Source organism: Apteryx mantelli, chromosome 12 (assembly GCF_036417845.1).
Source record: "Apteryx mantelli isolate bAptMan1 chromosome 12, bAptMan1.hap1, whole genome shotgun sequence".
In the NCBI taxonomy this organism is placed as follows: domain Eukaryota; kingdom Metazoa; phylum Chordata; class Aves; order Apterygiformes; family Apterygidae; genus Apteryx; species Apteryx mantelli.
Genome location: NC_089989.1, coordinates 27,971,323 through 27,996,807, shown reverse-complemented (window position 1 = coordinate 27,996,807; position 25,485 = coordinate 27,971,323). Strand labels below are relative to the sequence as shown.

Sequence of the window (25,485 nt, the reverse complement as noted above, 5' to 3'; positions counted from 1 at the left end):
CTGTGTCCCACATGAGAAACCTCAAGCCTGTACTTGCACCCCCCTCGCCTCCCCGGCTCCATTGCTCAGGCGATGGGATCGCTGAAGGGCCAAAGCTGCTGGCTGCATTCTGTCACAGCACTGAGTCTGTGGTTATGTTAACAAATTTATACTGGAGATAATAGCTTGTTTTGTTGCTCTTCTTTTTTAAGGGTAGACTTACTGCAAGAGCAAAGGATAAAATGTAGCTGAATTTCAAAATACAGTCACTGTTGCAGGAGTTGAGATTTAAAAAAGGATTATATTGCCATTTGTGAAGGCTTTAAAGATGTTTCGGTTCAGAGTTCACTACTGAATGAGAATGCGGACTCTGACAAATTCGGTTTTGAACAAGGGCAGTGTGCATGGCTAAGTAAATGTGGCTGAATGGGAAATATAGAGGTTTACTCTAGAAGTGGAAGCAGTGATGTAGTTGAGAGTGGGAAATGGGAGGAAAAAGAGGTTCCTAACATCAGATTGAAAAGGAGCAGGAAAAAAGAGGAAGGGTTAATTCTGGAAAGTCCCAGAAGTGATTTGCTGGCACTGTAGGAAGAACAAGTTGCCACATCTGTTGAAGCAACTGTTTTGTATAGGAATGTTTTTGATAATCTAGTTTGTTTTATCAGACACTTAACATGTGAAACGATGAATGTTTACACTTTTGTTTAAAATCTTATAGTTTTTCAGCTGAAGGTTCCTGTCCTTTAAAGTGGCACGTAGAGTTTATGTAACCTCATCTTATTTTGCAGGACAGAGTTGCTTCTGGTGAGTTACCATGTTAGTTACAGTCTCTATCAAGGTGTAGGAAGTCAAGCAGACATGTCCGGTATTATCTTCTATAGGGAAATTAATAGTAACAAAGATTTTCTTCCTAGATCCTTCCTGTGTGTGCAGGGGAAATTGTCTGAACAAAAACATTTTATCTAGTGATAATGTTCAACTTGCAAAGGAATTCTCTTGGCAAACTCATTGGATGGGAAAGATGCGGTTATTGAGGGACCAGTTTTCCTGGATAAGAGAAGTAATGGAGTATTGTGTTTCCACCTGCTTTGCTTCTCTACTTTTGTGTTTGGTTTTGATTCATTTTCAATCTCTTCATCCTTTTAAAGACAGGAATAACAAAATAAGCATAACTTGATAAATGCTTACTGCAGTAGTCATATGAGACTTCTTGTATTAATGGTATATTTACTTTTGGTTAGAAGCAGCTCTGTGACTTGCTAGGTATTTTACAGATATTCCTATGGTTGTGGGAGGCAAATACACTATTACCTTTTTTTCTGAATTGAACTTGGAGCTTGAAATCAATGAAATTCTTGGCTTCATAAGTGATAGGAAGCCTAGTTCATTTTATGGCTTTGTTTCTTGACAGTATCTCTGTGCTGAAGATCTAATCTTCTGTATGACTACTACTAGATTTAATTGATTTTATTTGAAGAATTGAAATTCTACAATTCCAATATTCTAGCTTGCGCTGTCTTTTAGTGCTTCCTAATGATGAATGGATTACTATTTTTTTGGTAGCATCTAATTTCTTAGGGAACAAGAACTGCTGACTCGGATCCATTATGATATTGAATCTTAAATGTTAATATTTTTGACTGCTTTAATGGATCAGTATAAATCTTACCAGTCAGAGTAGTTTAATCTTTCCTCTTGTGACTTGGAGTTCAATCAACTTCTCAACATAGATTTAGATCAATAAACCTAAAACTGTAATGTCCTCAGTTAACCTAGTAAACACTTGAACAGCTTTGAAAATGTGTTTGTGTCTTAGGCATCCACTGAGGGCAAAAAAGAGAGAAACTCCTTTGTTTTGAGAAAGTAATTACTTGTAGAATATCTACATTAAATACTGTTCTTAACTGATCAACAGCTTCAATCAATTCCTCATATTTTCTGTGATATGAGTATTTCTCTAGGAAGACTCACTTTATGGTTTCTTATGGCATAAAGTATGCAAGTGGACCTCTGAAAGTATTTTAATTGAAAAGGGATAAACAACCTCTAGATAAGAGAGATGCAGAATTTCTGTTCAAGATTTTATTTGGAAGAACACTTAGATTGCCCAAAGAATTTTTTAATATAATTTTTAATGAAGTAAAATGCCATCAAATTGTTTAGAGATAAGTGTATTAAAATGGGAAAAACTGAAGCCAGTACAAGCAATTGACTTTGCTGTCTTCATTCTGTGGTGTGACCATAGTCCTGTAAAAAGTATCAGCTCTTTCTTTGAGTATCTAATTTTCCAAAGTCTTGAAAGCCTTTTTCTGCTTGGTGTTTTCCAGTTCTATCATCTGTATGAAAATAACTTCCCCTCTTCTGTTTTTTTTAACTTTTTAATGTTCAGCTCATTGAATTTCAGTGATGAGGGATGGAGGCTGGGCTGTTCAATGCCACCAAAGATTCCTCTCATTTTTCATAGCTTCAGTTCTGAGGTGGTAGGAAAATAGAGTTTTTGTAAATGTGCATTTTTTACAGATCTACCTTAAATTCCATGCACTTGAGTTACTACTTAAAGTTGGTGCTATGCCAGGCTCTTGGAGACTTGTGTTGAGAGCAAGAATGAAAGCTGCTCTGCCTCAAGACTTGCAGTTTCATGAATGCTCTTATGGACCTAGAAGAGATGTGCTTTATTTTCCCAATTTGAGATGGGACTTAATAATTCCTCTCACGTAACCTTTCAATCAGATATACTACGAGAGCCGCTGAAATTGCGCGGAAGAGCCAGGAGACCGCCTGCGAGGCGAGCGCTGCTGTAAACAGACCTTCAGTTGCTGATCTCTTCTGGTCTGACGTTGCATTTGCTCTGCAGGTGGCCCTGTGTTCAGAGGGAGCGTTACCTGCCTGGGGAGCGTTTTGAGTGTCATTAAACTGTAAGGGTGTTAGTGGGTTTTGGCCTAGAGAAGCTAGTAGAGGACAAACCTTCTGTCTTATCCCCTCATGTCTTCCTCTTCTCCATTTCCTTTCGGACCTCCTTGAGAACAAACTCAAACTGCAGAGCTTAATTTTTGAAATGTGCTGAGCTCCTCCTCCCTTGACTTTGAGCCTCAGGTGGTTTAGCATTTATGAAAATTAGGCCTTAAATCTTTTCAGCATGCAGCAAAATGCAAACATGTTTCTTAAATCAGGCCTGTAGGGAAAGAAAATGTTAATGTTGCTAGTACATTTAGCAAAATAAAAACTGTGCACCAAGGTCAGGGTGTGCAGGGGAGTGGAAATCGTTCTGAGTAGTCCTGAATGCTCCTCCCATTTGTACTGACGTTCGGCATTTGGCTTGTGCTGTAAGTGTTTGCAGACTCGGAGCCTTCATGATAACTCGTGCTCCGTTTAGCTCAGCGGCTGTCGTGCTGCGAATCCAGCTTTCCTCCCAGTGGAAGTTGTAGATTCCGAGATTCCCAGCAACAGTGAAGATGTCTGTGGCATTCGTTATGGAACTGTGTAATGTTGTATTCTGTATGAAAAGGTGGAGGGAGCAGTTTCAAATAGGCTTGAATAGGCCTCAGTTTACACTGGCCTGCGTTGTGTTCAAGTACACACAAATATCCTGAGCACCGAATGTGCTAAGGACGTGCGTTGCCCTGTTGGGCCAATTAGGCCAATTACAGCCCATAGGCTACTGTAATGGGTGCAGAACCATCTTTCCGCAGGTCATGAGAGTAAGTTATGGAGTGCATGAGCAACGCTGAGTTTTGTCAGCTGCCGTGGGAACAGTGGCTTCCAAAATAGTACAAAGTGTAAACTTCTGGGGTTGTCCTGAAATTAATTTTGTTGTCTGTAAATAAAGAGAATATTCTGGTGAAAATCATCAGTTTCTGCATCGCATAATTAGAAAAATGTAGAAATGGAAATTAGAATTCTAGTTACATAAATAGAAAACTGTTTGCTGCTGAAAATGATCTTTTATTTATTTATTTTTTAATTTTATTAATAAACAGGGAAGAAAAATGTGTTTTTACTTTCAAGGTTATATCTTAGTTTCCTGATCAGGGTTACTTGTCAGCTAGTGAGTCACAGGAAGAAACACATCCACTCTCACAGTGCTCTGAGAGCAGATATTGTCATTTCTAATACACTGATAAACTTCCAGGAGAACTGCAGAAGGAAATTTAAGGAGAGAAATTGTCCTTCAGTACCTGTAGAACTGTCCTGTGTGAGCTTTTCCTAGGGAGAATGACATCTGCCCTCCTTCCCCTAAATGCATTTACGCAGAAGCATTATTTTGCTGCCTACTTTCTCTTCCTCAGCTCCTTGGGCAAGCGAGATGCGAACTTACCGTAAAATGGGAACCAGGATCTTGACGATAAGCACACTGAAAATTTCTCTGCAAGTCTTGCAAATCTGAAGAAGAAAACTTGCAAAATTTTGATACCTCTATTAAAGCATGCCTGGTAGAGAAAATATGCCATATACAGAGTACTAAGGTGACTCTACGTTTACAGTCAAACTAGAAGAGCAATAACTCCCTGCCCTAATCCAGGCTAGCTTTTAAAGAGGATGGGTCAGAAGGGAAGATTCGGGCAGCGGTTATAACGATGAATGTTAGGACATACTAGTATCTTGTTGGTTCCTCATTCAGCCTTTAAAGGACACTCATGCTCTTAAACTGAGGTTCCTTAGCTAGGAGGCGATTATCACTTTTGTGCCAGGAAGGTAAAACTATCTGCTAAAACCTTTCAGAGTGGATAGTACTTTGTGTTAACTTCATGAGGGCATGTAATCTAGGTAAAAGTTAATTGTTCAAAAATTGCATGCAAAATGCAGAGTCTTTTAAAATATTTTGGCCTCGTGTCTACCAATAGAATTAGTTTCTAACTAAGCCTTATAACCTGGTGATGGTAGACAGTGAATTTCTCCATTAATCGCATGCTTTCTCTTGGCCTTTGTGTCTTTGTCTGGAATGATGAATGAATCTTCAAGTGTAATTGTGCTTGTCAAAATCACTTGAAAAGCAGCTCTCGGGATTCCTGTGGCGAAGAACTTTGAGTAACTCGGGTTTGGTATGCAGGAGGGGAAGTGGCAGTTAATAAAGGGAACATCAGATGGCCTGAGAGAAGGCAGATGGATGGGACCGTGCTACCTTAGCCAGACGTGCTTAGGGTCTTGCACCGCGGTAATGTGTTTGGGCTTCGGTTTGGTGCACATGCGGAGCCGCTAGATGTCATCACAAAGCTAAGTGAAGCTGCCGCGTGCTCTCCCAACGCGCCGGAGTCTGGGAAAATCCAGCCTGAGACTTTTCTCTCCTCTTTGAATTTAGTACTAGCTTTTTCTGCATTTTCCCACCGAAGAAGCATAGAGAGATTTAATGTGTGTTTGTGTTCTGGCAAACCAGCTAACATGTGCTTGTCCTAGTTCTTTCCATTGATTCTGTTCCAAAATCAAATCTCTTCAGAAAGTCTCTTCATAAGTCTTTATCCTCCAATGTGAGAAATAGCTCTAAGATTACTTATAGATCGGTGGTGTAATTACAACACCCTTTATTATCAGTTTATTGTTAGGATAGGTTTTATTTTTATTGTTTTTTCCAGTTTTTGTGTCTCTATATACACAGGACATATTTTATTGAGATAATTGTTATTACAGAAAGAGAAATTTTCTAAATGGAAATTTCAGCATTTTGGCTGCCCTTGTACAAATATTAACTAGTTGTATTTGAAGTGGGATGATCTTATATTTGGGTAGTCCACCTTGTGACCTCCAGAACAACCTTCCCTGAGTTCAGAAGTTTATCCTTTCATACAGGATTAAATTTTGCCTAAGCATTTTAGGAATAAAAGGCAACTAACCGATTTGCTTTTGAACCTCACTGCGAAGTACAGCCATTTGAGGTGACATATCTTCTGGGGCTGTAGCTTGTTACCTTTGAGTTGAGGAATACAGTGTATTTATCTGCAATAAAATTGGGTTCTTTTATCTGCCAGTCTTTGCTGCTGAGGGCCAGGCACAGGCGTATTCTGTCCGAACTTCCTGATGCTTTAGGATGAAATATACCCCTTGTAAACAGCAAACAAGAAGCAGAAGTGGGACATGTCTGCATAAAGGCACTGTTTAGGTTCCCCTTCAATAAGCTCTTTAAATTCCCGTGTAGTTGATCCTATGACAACAGTAGCTAGACCACTCTGTATTTGTGTCAGTCGTGGAATTAACCTCCTTAAAAACTTCCAGTCCTTATCTAGGCATGAGCAGACAAGAAAACATAGTTTTCCTGCCACACTTAATTGCTGTTGTTTGTACTGTAGAAGTTCAGAGCGTCTTGGGACTAATGTAACTTGCCACTGACAAATATCAATTTCTTCCTGTAATCCAGTAAAATCAAACTCTAAATCAGGCTTCTGAGTCTAGCTTGCACATAGCCACAGCAAAACGTTAGTGTGCTGAGCTGATTGTTCTGTTTATTCACCGTGAACCCATTATAAACTAGTATAATCGTCTGGGCATGCAGTGACATATCTGTCTTTTAAAAGCAAATACATACATACAGAAAGTTCTTAATTAGGATTTTTTTTTCCCCCCCCAGACATGACAAATCTTTACCTTAAAAGACTGATAGGTTTCCTAAGTAGTCACCCAACACTAGAATGTCTTCAGTTGCAAATCTTAGAGCATAGCTACACTTCAGACTTATTATGGGCTTTGTGTCTTCATGAAAGAGCTGTAAGAAATAATTTTATGGCACTCTGCATGTTCTGTAAATGCATCGCCCACAGTCTCCTGTTGCTCTTTTTGCAGAAAAGGAATAGTAATCCAAATTATTTCAACCAGTATTTCCTCTTTCTGAGTTATAGACTTTGTAAACACTTTTTTCCTGCTGGGAGCTTTCCCATCCTCCCTGCGTGGAGCAATGCAGCCATTTATGCTAGCCTCCCCAGCCAACTGCTGAACCACACTTTAAAATTTCCAGCCCTCCTTCTCCCCCTTCTTGTGCTCTTCCCCTGAAGTTGGCCCACAGTTTAGCTTTACCCTGTTCAGTGCCCAGCTAGTCGGTGTTTGCTCTCCCCTGTGTGCCTGCTGCTCTTGTAAACACCCTTGCGTTCGTACGGGGACCCAGTTCAGGAGATAGGCTGGCTGTCCCTGAGCTGTCCCTGCATGTCCGAGGGGCAATCCTTTCTGTTCGCAAATGTTGGGGGAATGGTGCATTCTCACTGCTCTGTAATGTACCACTGAGGCCGCGTTCTCTTCAACTCATTGCATTTGTGAAGCATGTTTTGTCTCAAAACAAGTAACTGATGTTCTGATCAGGTATCTTGTGCTGTATGTATAGTAGAGCAGGGAGGTCATATTGTCACATATTGGGAAGTCGTATGGTTTTGGGGCTTGAAGGAGGGGCAGAAATGAAACAAATCCCATGGCTGTTCTTGTTTCGCATGCTTTGTCACCACAGATGGCATGAATGGCATCACAGTCAGAACAGTAAAGTCAAGGCTTTAAAATAGTCTGCGCTATTAAACAGTGAGAGTAGTAAAAAGGTATTGAAGGTACCCGGTGCTTGAAACAATTGAAGTATTCTGAAATGGAAGAATAAGGACTTTGCAGTGTTAGCAGTGTCGCAAATGTGTCTGAGGAACGCCCACGTTTTGTGCAGGTGTAAGCAGCAGCACAAGGAGGGGCTTGCCTCCTAGAAGTTAGCATCACCTTCATTGCTCTCTGCTTTGAATGTCAAGCTTTGGGCCGGCTGCTTTGGAGCTGCTGCAGCGTGAGTCACACAATTTCAGTTTTACGGGGTGGAGGCACGGCGAGATGTGCGCGAGGTATAGCATGCCTCTTGCTGTGGAGCCTCTGGGACTCTCCAGCATCCTCAAAATCTGTCCCTGTTCTTGCCCCGCTCTCTTCTTATCCTGCTGTAAAGAGAAGTGAGGGGGAGATCTCCTCCCCTCCGCACTGTTAGCATGTGGAGACAGAATATCTCAAGAGGTGAACCTGTTTCCTCCATTCATTACTGTTAGTGCTTTTCCTTTAAAATGTTCCATTTTTTGTAAGCTATTCCAGTTTGTCAGAGTTTGTACATGGCAAAACTCTTTCAGAATTGCTTCTTTTTTTGGTAGGATTTCTGACCATGCAGCAGCCAAGGATTGGCAGGTGGTGGTTATGGGAACTGTAGCAAGCCAGGGACAAAGTTAATGAAACAGCTGGGCAGGCTCTGCATGTTTGGAGAGCTTGACAGGTGACGAGAGGGTAAGAGAAGCGTATGCAGGTTGCCAAGGGATGGTAGAGCAGTGAATTAAAGGGGAGCGGTTTAATGCCTGCACGTGTACTTCTGCTGGCTGATGTGAATGTGGATATATGGACTTGAATGTGGCCCTCAGGCTCTTGAGGATTCTTGTCAGAGAAGCAGTGGATAAGCTTGGAACATATGTGGTTCGTCCATCGTTGGCACTGGTTGGGAAAACCTTCCCTCTGCCTATGATGATACAGGAGTGAAAGTGAACCACAAGGTATGCGGACAGTCTAGACAGCTGCATTGCTATGCAGTCTCCATGCCAAGACTGCAGTCTTTGGCTTACTTTATTTTAGATGGATTTGTGTAAAATATGTGGCAAAATAAACAGGACTCTGCAAAAACCCACAGGAGGGTAGGAATAAAACATGTCTTTAAAGTCTTTGGGCTCTTTGGTAGCTTTCAGTTGCCTGAGCAGGACAACGGACTTCATAATTCTATGTGTTGGCTCAAAGTTAAAAGCACTAATGAAAGTGAGACAGAAGAATGAACCTTCTGCTTCCACCAAGTTTCTACTGATAAAAGTTTATTTCTTTGGAAAGAGACTTCTGTTTAACTCGCGTCCGCTTGCCATTGGCTGGCCTTGAGGAGGGTGGGAAGTGCGAGGGGAGGGAAGAGCGTGTGGGCCTAAGCAGTGTGCGTTCTGGTGGGGACTGAAGGGGGCTGTTCAAAAGGGTGGCTATGTTTCCCCATAATTTATATGAGGGGAAAAAATGGAGAGCTCGCACTATTTGGCATGACCATCGTTCTGAAGTACTAAAATTAGGGGGAGGCAGATAGAAGACAGGTTAACAAGTTTGTTCCATGTTTTAAATTCCCCAGTATATTTAGATAATGTAGAAGAGCTGCTTTTACTGCAGTGTGTTTGCAATTTGCTGTGTGGAAATTTACCTTATGTCTAAGAAAATCTACTTCTCAGGTGTGTTTAATGATGCATATTGAAAGACCAGCTGATCGTCAATGAAGCGTGTAACACACATAGTCCAGGCTGGCTGACACCAAATTTCAGGAGCTGACAGGCATTCAGTTATTGTTTTAGAGGGATTTTTTCTGCTGGGTGGGCAGTGAGCAGCTGACTAAGGAGACCAACAGTAAGGAAGGACAGAAAGAATATGGAAGTATTTTCTGTGGACTTCTGTTTTGGGAAGTGTCTATCACAGCATATACCTTGTGTGAAGTACTCTGTCTTGAAACCGTTTATCTACGGTCTTCAAGTAAGGGTGAAAAACTCTTGCACCTTACTGTGTGTCATGTGTTGAAGCTCGTTTTATTACAGTTGCACAATGTAATTTATTTTGCTTGAAAATCAGGAAAATAATTCTTAGATTCTGTAGAGTGTGGTGACGCTGAGCTAGTGTGCTCGTGGTTTCTGTGGGCTAGTCAAGTCACAAGTCCTGCCTGCTAGCAAGGGGGAGAATGAGGAAGAACTGAAGTGAAAGCCTATTCCCAGCTGTTTTGTCTCCCTATTTCTTCTCAAAGAAAAAGTTAGTACTATTAGATGTAGCTAACTGCGTGTTGCCTTCTGGATACTCCTAGACAGCAGCTGTTCCAGTTGGTCGTGGATACTCCAGTGATTTCTTCTCCATTGGCCTGTAGCAGACGATCAACTGGCAAAAGCCATGTTAGGAGTCCTGTGGCTTGGCCAGTTAAAACTGGCCAAAAAGAAGAGGTACCGGTGATTGACAGTTTCTTGACAAAGGAAAACGTTCGCACCCCAACAAAGGCAGATGGACTTGCAGGAACAGATTGGAAGGTTTGCAAAACTGAGAACCACCATAACCTTTGCAGCAGTCCTCCAGAGGCTTGTGGTAAAGACAATGAAGTGGGATCGGGAAAGAGTTCTGAATGTGCCAAAAATCATGAAGAACCTTCTACATCTGTGGCGAAATTAGTTAAGAAAGGTGAGATGCTTAATTTTTGGTTTTGTCCTGTTCTTTTCCCTGAGTCCTTGGTAGTGATTGGCTGTATGCATTAGAGAACCGTCAACATATGGCATTCATCTGATTTTTCTGCCATATTCTGATCTGCCAGTTAAAGTATTGACATGTTCAGGTGCATCCTGTTTAACTGGACTGTGATTCATTCAGATGGCTGAATGCTTGTGTGAGATTACTGCTTACATGGGACAGAACTATGCTACAAGCATATTCTTGATGAGGAAGTTTGGGTTGATGCCAAGCAATTAAGTGGAGTTCAGCTCTTAGATTCCTTTCTTTTTAGTAACAACTCTAAAAAAACAATGGTTACACAACAGTGTTACTCAGTAGAAAATGAAGTCATTTTTCTTCTCCTTCCCCTTAATGGCTAGACGGACAACATTGTCGTTCATTCTGCTCTCATATCCTCAAGTAATCAGAAGCAAGTTATTTTATAGTGTATTTGTTATTTGAGGGGTATATACACAATCAAAATCATCATGGTTTCAGTTTTGTTAATATTCTTGTTCATACACTCTCCAGAAAAAAGTAATCTGCTTTATTCTTCCATAATTGTACAGTGTTAAGATTAGCTCAAATGGACATTCTCATGTTTCAAAATAAATTAATCAACTATAATAAAATGACAGAATCCTCTTTCTTTTGACATCATCCTATTGAGTCAATTAAAAACCTAAATTAATATAAAATAGTGGACCACATAGGAGTAGAACATTGATTGCTATTGGTTCATATTTATCTATTCTTTAAAATTTTTATTTAACAACCTGGTAGACTGGAACTCTGAAGTTCATATCTATTCATTAGCTGGGTAAATACTGCTTAAAGATGTAATACAGCCAGGAAAGTAGCCGTATGAAAATAGCATCAGCTTAGCCGAAAGATCTGTTCTCTAGTTCTATGCAGACTTGCTCGCATTACTAATTTAAAACTAATACGAAATTTTACCTCCCATTTACTCTTGAGCACTTGATCACCATTTTATGATCTTATTAAATTCTCTAGCATGTATTACATTGAAATTATTTCAACAAATGAAAAAGTTGGTCAAACAATATAAGCCAGAGTCACAAAATGAGGCAATGCTGAAGGTTTTTCTAGCAAGTATTATATGCTGTTGCATTAAGTATTGAAATGTAGACTTCAAATACAACAATAGACTGCAGAGAGCTATTTGTATTAATAATATTGTCCCAGTTGTTATTTTTTTAACTTCTTACTGGAATAGGATAGGAGTCAGGAATTCCAAATCAGTGTCATGAGTGTAAATCAGTCTCTCAAACTCCCACATTTCACAAGTTTTTTCCTGTTTTTGTTATTTTTTTTAATTAAAATTGACTTCATATTAATATAGAAGATGCTGGTTAAAGGATCTCTTAATCTCATATTGTTCATTTAAAGTTAGACTTTTGTTTTTGTCAGAATGTAACTGCAAAAGACAAACATTTTAAAACTGTGTTTTTGACAGTCTTTACAGGTGGCATTTATACTTGCTTCTTGAAAATGTGATGCAAGAGGAATTCTGATTTGGGTGGGACCACGTTATAGGGCATTCTTGAGCCTCTGAGCCCAAGTCACAAAATCCAGTTAGCTATTCTAAAAAACGAGTATGAGGCATGGTTGGATCACCATATTCCTGTGAGGTTTTGTTAACTGACTCATATATTGACAGTCTTTTGAGAGCCATAAACTGGGAACATTATGTTAAAATGAATAAAGTTTGCGCTATACTGTCTCATTAGAATAAAACAACTTCTTTTATTTAGGAGTGAAGTACCACAAAAGCGAGATAAGTTGTCCCAGAAATGCACTTATTTTTACATTTATATTAATCTTTAGATTTCTATATAATATGTACATTATTCTACATTTGTTAGAGATTTCTTTCCATCTGACTGTGCACAGAAGACAGGATGCATTCTAATATAATATATAAAGGGGAATAAATGTTCTGGAGTGAAAATAACTGCTAAGAGTGAAGACTCTAGTTAGATGTGCCAGATGTTTAAAAAATGAAATCTGGAAGTCTGGATTTTCATTTTCTTCAGTCAACAATTAATACTATTCACATGAAAACACTTGATTTTGCTTTAACGTACATGTTAGTAAAATTATTCTCCTTTGCTTTCAGTGGATTGCCCTGTTTGTGGGGTTGCTATTCCGGAGCAATATATAAACAAACATCTAGATAGCTGCTTGACAAGAGAAGAGAAGAAGGACAGCCTCAGAAGGTAAGAAACTTAACTCTCAAAACTTTTAAGTGCATCTGGCCATTTTTCTGTACTGCTGAAATAAGAAATATTAGTTGATGAGTTATAATACAGTGGATTGTATTTGTTTCTTGGTTACCTGCTATATAAATCACTTTAAGATCACTGTATAAATATGATAGCGGTAATCTTCCTTTCTCAAAAAGTATGTGCATCACCAAAAGGATTGCTTTTTGGCTTTTAGTTGCAAGAAAACACTGGATAATGTTTTGAAGTGTTTGACATTAAATAGGTAATAAAACCTAGTCTGTACGTTATTGTCATCATATTTCTGCTCACTAGCATTAAAATTCTATTCGGATAACATTTATTCCTGCTTTTCACTTGGTGAGGAGGGATCCGTACTTCCGGAATTTCTATAAAATGTGTTTTAAAGCTGTAGAAGCCAAGATTAGTTACTTCAAAAAAAAAAAGGGGGGGCCGGGGCATTCCCCTGATTCAGATGGGTCAAAGGAAAATTCCTTCATTAGCTGTCAAGTTAAAAGATAAAAATAAAAATTGCACCTTACTCTGCTTGCTGTGGTTCTTTTTAAGTTCCCCCAGGAAAGCTTGTTTCTGTAAGGTCTCAGCTTTCATAAGATTAATGCATGCCACTGACTTTATGGCTCCTGCTTCAGAATTTGTTCAGGTTGCCACATTCGCATCAGAACTGTGGACTTCTGTCTTTCACGTACTAGTGTAAACTTAGACCATTATTTCTAACTGATCAGACTTGACCTGTGAAGGACTTCTGCTGCATGCGGTTTTACTGCATGCTTGTATTTCTAAGTCCTCTGAGCCTTAAATTGGATAGTAATTTTATGTTAAAGCTCTTATTTTGCCCAGTTGTGCTTAGAATGAAATCTGTAAGTTAAAGGATTTTGAAGATTAATAAGTGGTAAATTAATATGGAAGTCTTATGCTACATTTTAATCTTCATTGGGGTTGTTTTTAGTGTTTCCTCTATCCTTAATGAACAGAAATGATAGCCAGATCTTTCTTTGTTGTCAAGATCATGTCCCTAACAGAATTTAAAATTTTGCTTATTTAGCTGGACTACTTGGGTCTTAAGATGGTATCATGCAAAGTACTTCTGCTGAGGGATCGGCTGCTGCGCATTAAATGTGGCTTTGGCAGTGTGTTTATTTTAAGACAGTGGTGTTTGGGTTTTGGTAACAGCATGTCTATAGTTCTTCTCTGAGGAATTTTAACTCTGCTTAGTCTCAAATCAGGAGCATGTGGCATGCTATGTTAACAGTTGAGCAGTAATTCAGTGGAACTGATCCTTTAGTTCCCCAAATTGCCGCAGGATGAATTATAACAGGTAAGCAAGCATATATTTACAGAGGACCCTGCATTTCTCTAGGATGAATGAAAATACAAAGATTCAAAACTGTTGTGAATGGTTTTTGTGTAGCTGGTTGCCCCCAAAGCTGTCACCTGTCTTCTAGGTCGTGCTGCTGATGAATGCCAGTAAATGTAAAACTTCTTCAGACTTTCAAAAGATTTAATTATTCAGAGATTTTTATATTTCCCCAAAGAATCTGAAAAAACTCTTATCCTAAAAAGAGTATTGTGGAAAAGCAATTTTTTTTGCCAGCTGTGCATACAGGGGCTATGTGGGAATAAACTAATTAATGACCATTATTGCTTAAGTCTATTTTTAACTTTAAATTTATTTCCACTGTGATAAGCTAAAAGTGCTGAATACAGTTTTCAAGTCTCTTGCCCTCACAATAGAAAGCTGTTAACGTCTCTGTAATTCAGAGCAGTGCAGCTTAATTTCATTTTGCTTCAGGAAGAAAAGTGTCTGTAACTAAGTGCTGTTCTTCTGTAACTAATGAGAGATTATTTAAGTTGAAGGTGAGCGAGGGAGTAGATGGATTTTGGTACCTTGTTGACTACTTTAGTTATATTTCAGCAGGAGAGGTAGGGAAGGTTCAGATAAAGAGACTGCTCTGCTTATTTTAGAGGGCAAAAGTTATAGTATGGCTTGAATTTTCTATGGCAGTTTCCTGTAATTACAAAATTTTCCCTCACTGTGCCAGGAAAGTTGACTGCTTCTGACATAAGGCAGCATGAGGGAGTAGATTTTAGTTTTAGATGTTAATTCTCTTTAATGCCATTTTCTGCATTACCAAACTATCCTTCTGCTAGATGGGAACTACAAATGTGCTTGCAGGTACCTGACTATCTTCCTCAGTTGTTTGTCCAGAAAGCTGAAAAATTTTCTAATTCGCATTCTGGGTTGCAGTTTAACAACTTTTGAAACCTCATCAACTAGTTCAGGTAAGGTACAGCCAATATTTGGGTGGAAAACCCACGTGTCTCAGGCATCTGGGAATTCAGCACACTTCTTTTTTGAATCCAGACTGAACATAGGCTTGATCCTAGTGAAGACTAATACTGTGTTTGCTGATGCGATCCTGAAGGCTTTGCTGGAGCTATTAAAAACTGTCACAGTACTAGTTACATGAGTAGTTTTCACGTAGTGTTCTAAAGAAAATCAGACTTGACCCATTGTTTTCTGCACATTTAAAATGTTCTTTGTGTTAGATGGAAGAAGTGTTCTAGACCTGTTGTTGTTGCATGTGTCCTGCACTGTGTAATTTGTTGCGCGTTGGTCGTGACTGATCTGGTTCTTTGAAGTATTTCTTATCCGAAGTGGAAGAAATACCCTGTAAAAATAAAAGTCAGTGTTTGGTTTCTTGCTAAAAGTATTGGTTAAAAATCCCCACCAAAATACCCTGTTTGTTTCCTCTTCTGTTTGCAGTTCTGGTCACAAAAGGAAGCCTATGTCTAAAGTTGTTTACAACTTACTCTCGGATCGTGATTTGAGGCGGAAACTAAAGGAGCAGGGACTGTCTACCCACGGCAGCCGGCAACAGCTCATTAAACGGCACCAAGAATTTGTGCACATGTATAATGCACAGTGTGATTCTCTCAGTCCCAAATCGGGTAAGTTATAAATTCTAGGAAAGTTGTCGTCATCATCGCTATTCGTATGTGTTTATTCCTTCTGTTATCCTCAGAGTAGGAGAAAGGCTGGCTTGAATATCTGGGAACACTGGAGCTGGAAGAACTGATCTTCAGAGCTATATAAATCATGATTAATGTGAAATAGGAAATTTAATGAAAGCCAGAAGTGTATTACTGTACTCTGGAAGTATCTGGCAAAGACATGCATATACATTTTAAAAAAAAGTTTTTTTTTATTATTATTATTTTTTTAATTAACACACATTTCCACCCCCACTGTATTAAAATATGTTCTGGTTTATTAAGCCTATTCCAAAAAATGTGTTGTGGTTTTATTGACGTTGCATTTTAATGGGTACCTCCAAATTAAGCTCCAAGACACGTAGTTTGAAAACAAACAAACAAAAAAACCTGAGGTTCTTAGTAAGTGAATTGATTATTAATTTATTTTTTGTTTTTGCATTTGTCCTCCTTCTGTACACTGAGGCTTTTATATATTTTTATTGGATTTAATTTGAAAATTAGATTTTTTTTTTTTTTTTTGGAGCTGATAATTAAGTGTAAAATAAATGAATAAGAAAATGTTTTCCTGCATGGACTTTTTATATCAATTTAGGTGTTTGGCAAAAATTTTTTATAATTAAACTCAAGACTATATATAGCACTAAACAGTTTGTTATATGTGAAAAGTGGATTGCGTTTTAGTGTCTAATGTGACTGCAGTATCAAGTTCCTTCAAACAGCAGTGTATGGTTGGCATGTGCTCAGGTTTTATTCTTGGAAAAAGCCAGGGTTGGTTCCTGAAGGATGAAGTCTGAGTGGGATGTTTGTGCTGCCTGGGTTTGCAGGCGATGCAGCCGTTTTTCAATTCTGAATAGCATGTAGGCTAGAGGAGAACTGTCCCAGTTCTCATTGTATTCCTTTTTGTGCAAGCTGGATACATGCATCTTTTTAAAGATGCATCATTTGCCATCTTTCAGTTCAGTTCTACAAGTGATAGAAATAACAATGCAAATATATATATGTGTGTGTGAGAGAGAGAGAGACATCAGTTTTATGGCTGCATTATTTTTTATTTGATTTGAAGTGTATGGCCAACTGAGTCCTGTAAAGGGAATTTCTACCAGCCACTGCTCTCCTGGGAGCTGCGGAGCCGCTGCTCTCCATGGAAGCTCTCATGTAGCGGGACTGTGTTTTCTGCGCTGGTTCAGGACATGGCTCGCTGTCTGCGTGTTTGTGGCCTTAGGTGACCGACCTACCATAGGTCAGTCCCGTTGCTAGCAAGAGCTGGAGGGTGAAAACATTCCCCGCTGGATAGATGAGGATAAGTCTTGTACCTCACCTTCAGTTTGATCTTGTTAATCTCATGTTTGCAGAGACTTAAGTTCTGAAGTTCCTAAGTTTACCCTTTCTTCCAAAAGCTGTTAACAATTCTGAATGCGTGTTGAAGGGCTCGGAAGCGGTTTGGACTGGGTGAGCGTTCGGCCTCGCTGGCCGCGGAGCTCCTGGGCGACAGTGCGAGATCGCACGCCAGCACGGGCAGTCATATGTAGTGAAGCGGGAGCTGAAATCGCTTTTACACAGCTGGGTTTAGCAGCTCCATGGATAAGGTAGCATACCCGCTGCATGTGCGCAGCTTAATTTCACATTCAGTTTCTTTACGAAACAGGCAAAACTACCAGATGCGGTGCTCTTTTTTTAAAGATCAGGTCAGTGACTGAGGAATATGAATATGAATTTAGCAGTTAGACTTTAGGTTCCTGATTTTTCAAATCTTGACCTTACTTCCCATCTCTGGGCTTGACTCGCGGGCCTGAGTGTACGAGAAAAGCGAGCTTGTAACCAAAACTGTTTGCTTTTTCATCTTGCTCCTATTTTAAGAACGTGAGCAGGAACCAAAAAAGGTTACGTGCCTGAGTGATTTAGGTACCAAGTGCAGCTGCTTAGTTTGCACCCTGATCACTTTTGAAAATAAACAGATGCCTTAAAAATTGCTTCCTAGGACTGCAGGAAGACTCTGTACTGAGAGCCAGCATGTGCAGCTAAGGCTGTGCTTGATTTCAGCAGGTTTACTGCAATGACAGCAGCTTAGCAAATTCCTCGTTGTGCGTGCAAGAACAGCACTTGTGTCAGAGTTTCAGTCCCAGCGTTGCCGACGTTAAAGCCCGCAAGGAGCGGGCCTCTCCCAGCCCCTCGGAGGTGGGAGGAGACCAAGCGGCTGCCGGTGGTGGAGGAACGCGGCCACCCGACGATGCCGACGGCTCACCGGGAGCGGAGCAGCGTCTGAGCGAGAGCGACGCGGGGCCGAGGGAGGAGCGGGGCAGCCCAGGGGCGAGGGGGGTCCCACGAGCGGGGCCGCTCCGGACCAGCACGGAAGCGGGGGCTGGTTCGGCTGCAGCCTTCGCCCCTTCAGGCTGTGCGGGAACTGAAGCCCCATGGTGACGTGCGGGGTGTTACTCCTCTCCAGAAGTGCTTCTTCACTTAATGCTTGCGATTTAAGTAGCACAAGATCCCTGTCTGCGTAGTTCATCCCAGCTAGCTAAATGAATGGATTCACAGTAGTAGTGTCCCGTAAAGGATGCAAAACTTGATGAAGCTCTGGCTCAATACCTTTTATAAAGGAGGAGTTATGGGGCTAGGACTTGCGATGGAGACATTCATTTCCAATGGTAGCGGTGAACCTGAGGGGACTATAAAATAAGAATAGCTGAGCTTCTGAAGAAGCTATTCTTGGTGCCAAATTCCTGGATTTTGCTTAAACCAATTTTGAATAGGTTTTATTCCTTCACAGCTTAAGAGGCATTTTCCCACTCTGGTTACCTCACTCTATAGTGAGAGCATTTGTTTTAATAACCACACATAGCTATGTAGTGGTTCTGTAAAAATGATTAAGGGTAGAAACATATTAGTAAGTAAATGTCAAAGTAAACCAAGCAGAGCCCAGCATAGCTGTAGTTTTATTTAAAGTGTTAACAAAGCCAGTTATGCCTGAGGTGTCCGACTTAACCATTACAGTAAGTTGTAATTCATCTTTGGACTATGAGTTTTGGACATAAGCCTGCAGACAGTTTTGTTTTGCCTTGGAATGTAGTCCTTGGAGGTAAAAACGCGATAAGCAGCGTGGTTTTATTTTATCTCCCATTTCAGTATGCGTTGTAAAATGGAAACTTTCATAAAAAAGACATGCCTGTGGGTCACGGAATCACTATAATATGTTCGTATAAGATTTGGAGGAAATAAGACTCTGTTTTTCCGTGAGTTTAATAGAAAGGAAAGAGTAACGGTGCAGGAGGGGCTGAGCGCCAGCTGCGGGCAGGCACCCTGCACCCCTCCGCCAGGCCCCTCTGCCCAGGCCCCTGCCTCCCGACCCGGCCTGCCGTTCCCGCGTCCCGTGCACCGCTGCTGCGGCTCGTTCTTGCAAAGTAAAGTGGTTTTTCTGTATTATTAACAAAGGTCCGCTAGGCACTGGTGTTAGACCATTCAGTTTGTCCTGGCTTGCAATACGAGTCTGAGTTCTGCCTGTTGCAAAGCTAATGCGGTTTGTCCCTTTGATTTAAACTCACGGTAGTTTCATTCCCTGCTAACGACTCCTGTTTTAGAAATCTGTTTCTTGTGCTTTCAAACAGTTGCAGAGATTGTTAAAGAGCTGGAAAAGAATGAGAAGATTCGAGTTCAGCTTGAATTTAATAAACCTGGTGAAAACGTAAGCTGACTTCACTTTGTTTCTAAAGCGAAGGGGAGAAATTGCAGAGCGGGCACTGAGCATGTTTACCTATCATTTTATTATGGGAATTTGTGGATTCCCAGATTGCATTTTGGAACTGGTATACCATCTTATAATCAGCATGGTTTTCTCATACTGCTCATTTGTCATGGGCAGTTCTTAGCATACTGCTGATGTTTCTATGTCTGAACCATTTAAGTAGGAGCATTTTTTTGATTGCAATGAGAATTTTTGAGAAATGTTTCCCTTGGTCATATTGGAGGATTTTGACCCTCCATGGTAGTGTGGGGAATATTTTGCTTTCTAGAATTCTCTAGGATTTATCTAACAAATTCTTTGCTTGGGTATTAGCAATAGCTCCTGTTCTTTTCCCATGACGCATGATAATTTTGCGTCTCTTGTTGTATGTTTGCACAGTGTTAGGGAGTATTTTATGGTATGCACATGCTGGGTATAATGTGAAGTGGCTAGGCTTACTCCTGATGTCTTTGTGAAAGCAAAGCAAGGCGGCATATGTATATACTTTAAATATATATTGTCTGTGGGTGAGACAGAGCTGGTGGGGAAAAATGGACAGCTGATCCTTTTTCCAATTTTAAGCCTTTTGTTTAAAAAGATGCAGCTTTATCATCTTTTTCCCTCTGTAAATAAACATTTGTGTGATTTCTGCAGAGCTTGACCTTTACAAAAGACCAGACAGAGAAAGAAATAGATGAGATCCATGCTGATTATCGTAAGTAATATACAAATATTCACTTCTTTTGCCTTATAAATTCATCTTCTCTTTACTTTGTACTAAAATACTTGGATTTTTATTTATTTATTTATTTATTTTTGAGTGTGTGTTTCCTCATTTAATAAATGAAAGTGGAGGTACCCTTGCATGGCCTGAAACTTCCTCTTTGAAACCCAATCTCCGAGTACTGACTTTTTATAAAACTCACTGCCAAGGCTGGGTAAGATTGAGAAGGAAGTTGATTGCTTCCTGAACACATCTCCGTTCATGCACTTGTCTCCTTAGTGGTCCTCCTATATACTAGTTGGATATAAGGAACAGGAAAGTAGAGTTTCTCTGTCCTCTGCATTGGGTATGTAATACACGGTTGTACGGCTTCATCTGAAATCCTCGGCAGAAATAAGGATCAGAACTTTTCTGAAGGGACTTTCTGTGACTCAGCTGATGTTTTACATCCGGGCCAGTGGTGTCACCTCTAGCTAACTGGGCTGTTGGCTGTCACTTGGAGAAACGCTGCTCCAATTTCCTGCTCTGTGTAAGATTCTCCACGTGATTCTTATGATGCAACTTTTGAAGTACAGAGGAGTGGTTGTGACTGCAGTGAAAGCTGATCCTGCTTTGCTTCACCCTTGTTTGCCCCAGATTGCTCAGCGCATCCTCTGAGTGTAACCTGAATTACTTGAAGAGGTTTATGTGAATTGGTTAATTATTTGGCCAGTTCTACTTTGTTAAAATTCTGGGCTTGCAGCAGGTGGCTCTATATATGAATTAAGTCACTCAGCTGATGATAAAGCATCATCTTTCCTGCTGTTGTGTCCCCGTGAACAATGGCATGCACTTCAGAGGTTTCTTTTAATATGCATAAGAGTTTTTGCAACTTTAGATTTTATATTATTTTCTCTCTTGAGCTTCTGGGCACTATATGACTTCTGCTTGGCAGGCGGTTTTTCAGATCTGGAGAATGACTGTGGCACAGGGAGAGAGATTGGAGTTGGCCAATAAACCCTCAAGACATGCTGGGCTGGTTCAGATCCCTCCGGGGCAACTCGGCTGTAGCATCTCGGGGCTGGCGAGGCTTGTGCTGCGGTGCAGCTGACGAGATCCGGCCAGTGCTAGCTCCCTCAGCCCTGGACTCCCAGTACCCCCGTTCACATGGATACTGGGGTTTTCCATTAACCAGGATATTCCCTCCTCCCCTTTACTCTTAGTGATTGAACACAGGTTTTATTTAAAATGCACCTATATTCTGGGTGGTGATTGGTCGTCTTGACCCCTCTGACTCATCCTGTACCAGATATGTTTGTATAATTTTAATCTTTCTTTCCCTCGTTTTTCTAGGTTTGCCTTATAGTGCAGAGTAGTATTAACTGACAAGTAATGTTCAAAGTTTGCATTTAATATGGCTCTTCTAAAGTACTTCATGGCTGCATTAGTTTCCTCAATCGTGTGTTTTTACATTTCTACAGTTGTCAAAGTGCCCTTATTGCTAACAGGTATATTTTAAAAGTGCCAAAAATGCCTTTTCCATATATTATATGTATACTGCGATTCTCAAATCATCCAGTGTTTCCCAGTGCTCCTCCCGCTCCTCCTCTCCATGTGAACTCACATGTTTTCCTCTCCTTCCTACATCCTCTTCTACTTTCCTTCTCATCTGGCTCCTTGATTGCGAAGGGATCTTTTAAAAAGAGGATACTCTGCTCATTTTGTGGATGCTTCTCCCCCCATCCTGGGCAGGCAGTTGGGATTCAGTGCAAACCCTGCGCGATTTTTCTGTTGTTGTTACTTTTATTTTTTTACCTTGCGCCTTCCCTGTCCTAGAGACCAGTGTCTGTGCTGGTTATTAAACCTGCTTCTGCCATGATGGAATAACAGTTAATATTTGTTCCAGGAACTCTAACCAGAATGAATGATTTAAGAGGGGAGGAGGGGTGGAGGAGAAACAGAAAATAAATAAATAAAAAATATTGCAGAGGGAGCTATGGTTCAATGATATGGTTTTGTTTAAAACTTCTGCTTAACTTGCCTCTGGGAAAGCATAATATTTTAAACTATCTTTCACCTTACCTTGTACTTAAAACTCAAGAATTGTTTTCTCTCTCTGTATGGAAAACCAGTGCCTTCTGGTTAATTTGGAAGCAAAGATTCTTGTGAGAGTTAAAGACTGCAAGGCTTGCATCCTTTTTAAGTAATTTAGTGAAGAAATTGCTAATGTAAACTGTAATGTAAACTGTTTTTTACAGCTGATTTTCTTAACCCTCTTTGTGTGTTTGTGCCACAGGTTTAAAAGCAGGATAGCATTAATCCACACATAGCTGTCTAGTGTTGACTTTTGATTCACAGTTTCTTTCCTGTTGCTTCCCAGTCATTTCACTTCTCTGCTCAGACATGGTAGTTGGCCATATAAAACTAAAACAATATTCAATGAGCATTGAACCCTTTTGCTTTAAACCATGGAGGAGCAAAGCAATGAAGGGACAACTTGTTCTGATTTTTAGGGATGTATTTAAATCTGCAATGTGGTCATATTTCTTGCGTTTCCTTGTATTGCTTCAGGCATATAAATAATTCCATAATGCAGCTAGACTTAACCTAATTGATTGTAGTTGAAAGATACCCATTTCTGTAAAGGCTAAATAAGGGCCTAAATCTTTAGCAGATTTTCCCCTTTCTTTCTGCTGCTATTCTTAAGTGTACGTGCACTGTGTGTACATGCACAGTGTACTTCAGGTTTTGAATCTTAGGTGTTCTGCTCTAATTCCAAGTAACTGGTTAACAATTATTCTCTTATCATACAGAAATCATTAGCAATATAATGCACAGAAATGTAAAATTGTTTAAAACTGTTTAATTCCTGACTGATTTTTTTTTTTCCCCCATGAGGCTTTAGTAGATCTATTTAAAAAAAAAAAAAAAAAAGTGTTTTTTTTATTTTGGATATGCAGAAGTTCTTTGTGAAGCTGTATCCTTGGTTGTGTTCACATCACTGCCTTGTAAGTTATATTTGCTTAAGTGAGGGGGAAATTTGGAAACAGGAGCCCCTGTAAGCCGGCTTTCCAAAAGGATGCTTTGCATTGCCGAGAATGACCATAAAGGACTTGCATTGCCTGTTCTTCCTTTTATTTTTTTCAGATCCAGTTTATCCTTTTTAGAACAAAAAGATACTAAGTAACATCATAATTTTTTGAAACCAGTTATTTTATTCAGATGTATTGTTAAAAGGACTTATGGTCTCAGAATTATTAAGGAAATCCCCAAGTGAATAAAGTAGCCTCAGACACTTTAATTGAACATTTGAAACTCTTAGAAAATTTGATAGAAAAATATTTTAAGATTAATAGGAGCATCCATGCTTTAAAATTATTGAAATATGATGACTGAAGAGGTAAATGTTAACTAGTGTCAGCAAATTATATCTGGTAGAAGCAATGGGGCAGACATAAGTATGCAGGAAGAGCTGTACATTAAAATTAGAGCACTGTTAGAGGTTAAAAGAACTTTTATACTATGCCTTAGCTATAGCACAGAGGAACTTTAAAAAGCTTTAATATGCAATGAAGTCTTATTTTTTTCCTTTTAATTTACACCATTTGCACCCTAGGTCTCTAACTCACAGCTGAGTTAATGTTCATTGACTTGTGGTTTAAGCTCTGTGAGGTTAAACCCCCCCCAAATCCGTGTGTGGTTGTGTACTTCCGCAGGAAGCCTCCGGGACCGCGGAGCTGCCTAGCAGCCCGTCTGCAAAGCTAGGTAAAACCTGCAGTATAGACCCGTTTCCCTTCTCCTCCCTGCAGCTTGGCAGGCTCCTGGCGAATCGCAGATCACGCTGCGCTGGCAGCGTCTTCTCTCCGTATGCGAAGTGCTCTGAAAGAGCTGCACTTGAGCAGCTGCCGGCGCCTGTGCCGCAAAGGTGCAGTCAGAAAAATTATACTGTCCCATTTACTGTCTGCTCCCCTTGAATCCGGTGAGGGGTGGGTGGGACGTTTCTCCCTGCACCCAGTGTCAACCTCATTCTGCTTTCTTCATGGTCAGACCTCTATTCTAAAACTTAAAAAATTTATAGAGAAAAATACACTTGTTTAAAATAATGCTTTATGCTGCTCTTTCTGCTCATAAATATTTCAGTTTGCAATATGATTCAGCGACTTGCTGGTTTATATCTTGTATTTTAAATATTTGTAATTGCGCCTGCAGTTGTTTCGTTACTGAACTACCCATAACTTAAAAAAATAAAAAAATAAAATACAAGTGCATGGTATGTAGCTTCAGCACAGCCATGTTTTACATTGTGTATGAATAGTGGCTTGTTTTGCCAGGACATTTCTTTTTAACTTTAAAAGCTTTGTAGTTACACCATAAAACAAAACAACAAAAATAGTAATACCGACACGTGGAAAAAATGAAGCACCAAAGGGATTATGTAATAAATGTGCAGTGGTTCAGATACAAGCATCTGGGACAAGAATTTTCTTTTTATTAAAAGCCATTGACCTTCTTTTCTGTGGTGTGCTCTGCTATTCGAAGAGAAGGGAATCGGTTTTAAACAGTACGCGGGGAAATTATTTAAAATTGGTCCCCTTCCGTGGGGCAGAAGTTAGTGTTGTTTTCTCTGAGCTCTTCTCCCCCTTCCCGGTCGCCGCAGTAGGATGTGAAGCCCCAGTGAGATGCGCGTCCACGCGCGGGAACGCGCCGTCGCGGCAGGCGGCGGGGTCGGGTGGCATCCCGCTGTCCCGGCGGGCATTGGCCTTGGAGAGGAGCTGGACGGTCTGAAGGGCGGGCATGCAATCCCCGTGTGCGTCTCCAGCAGGATAGCGCGGCCTGGGCCGCAGGAACGGCCGTGAGCTCTGTTATGGGCGCCGCGGCGCAAGCGGGGCGATAGGGCAGCACCGCGGCTTCGCTCGTCTCTAGCCCTTGGTAAAAGAAAACAGACCGTGTGTGTGTAATAAAAGGTGTACTTTTTTCCAGGCATTTTTTCGTCAAGAGCTGTGTAGTTTAATCCGTCGCTATCCATTATCACTATATTGCAAATTCTGAGAAGTTATTTCCTTGCAAGTTGTGCACGTTCTCACGAGCCGTTTGCTGTCTTTGGTGGCAGGAGAGAGTATTATTCTCTTATGGCTCCCCAGAATCCTGTTTTGTCCAGTGAAGCACTGGAAAACATTCAGCTTCTTGGATTTGGGATTTTATAGTCTGTTGGAATTTGGAAGTCTCTGTGCTTGTTGTTTGGGCACAGTTCTGAGAAGCACTGGAGAATACGGGGTTATACACATTTCACCTTTTTGTGTCATTAAAAACAGTTTCGTTGCCACAGGAACATTTCAGATGTCCATCAGCCCTTATTGCCTTTTATATGGAAAATATTTTGAGTGCTTTTGCCATAGGCTAAAAATTAGTCTGGAAGATTTAGCTGAATGTATTTGTTTTCTCAAAATGACAAACCTATTTATCAGAATGACTTTTTGTTGAAAGTCCTTTCAAATAAATGAAATTTGTATTTTCTGCCTTGATTTTTAGTATATCAATATAAAACTATCTGTATGGACTGATGAACTTTCATGCTTTACTAGTGTTGAGTAATTACAGTCAAATATGCTGTTTTAGTAAAAGTTGTTGCTTTCTGTAGGAAA

At 40.3% G+C, this 25,485-nt stretch overlaps 1 protein-coding gene across 5 annotated transcripts in view; it reads left to right on the top strand.

Annotated features, from left to right (window-relative positions):
• Positions 1-25,485, top strand: part of RAD18 (RAD18 E3 ubiquitin protein ligase) — a 71,305-nt gene that overhangs the window by 8,369 nt on the left and 37,451 nt on the right. For all 5 annotated transcript variants that reach the window (XR_010885406.1, XM_067303527.1, XM_067303524.1 and 2 more), the window contains exons 5-9: positions 9,770-10,134; positions 12,302-12,401; positions 15,193-15,377; positions 19,025-19,101; positions 19,795-19,855. Coding sequence is in view for 4 of the 5 variants with exons in the window: in XM_067303527.1 (XP_067159628.1) it covers positions 9,770-10,134; positions 12,302-12,401; positions 15,193-15,377; positions 19,025-19,101; positions 19,795-19,855 (788 nt within the window). In the remaining variant the exon portion in view is untranslated. The remainder of the gene's footprint in view (positions 1-9,769; positions 10,135-12,301; positions 12,402-15,192; positions 15,378-19,024; positions 19,102-19,794; positions 19,856-25,485) is intronic.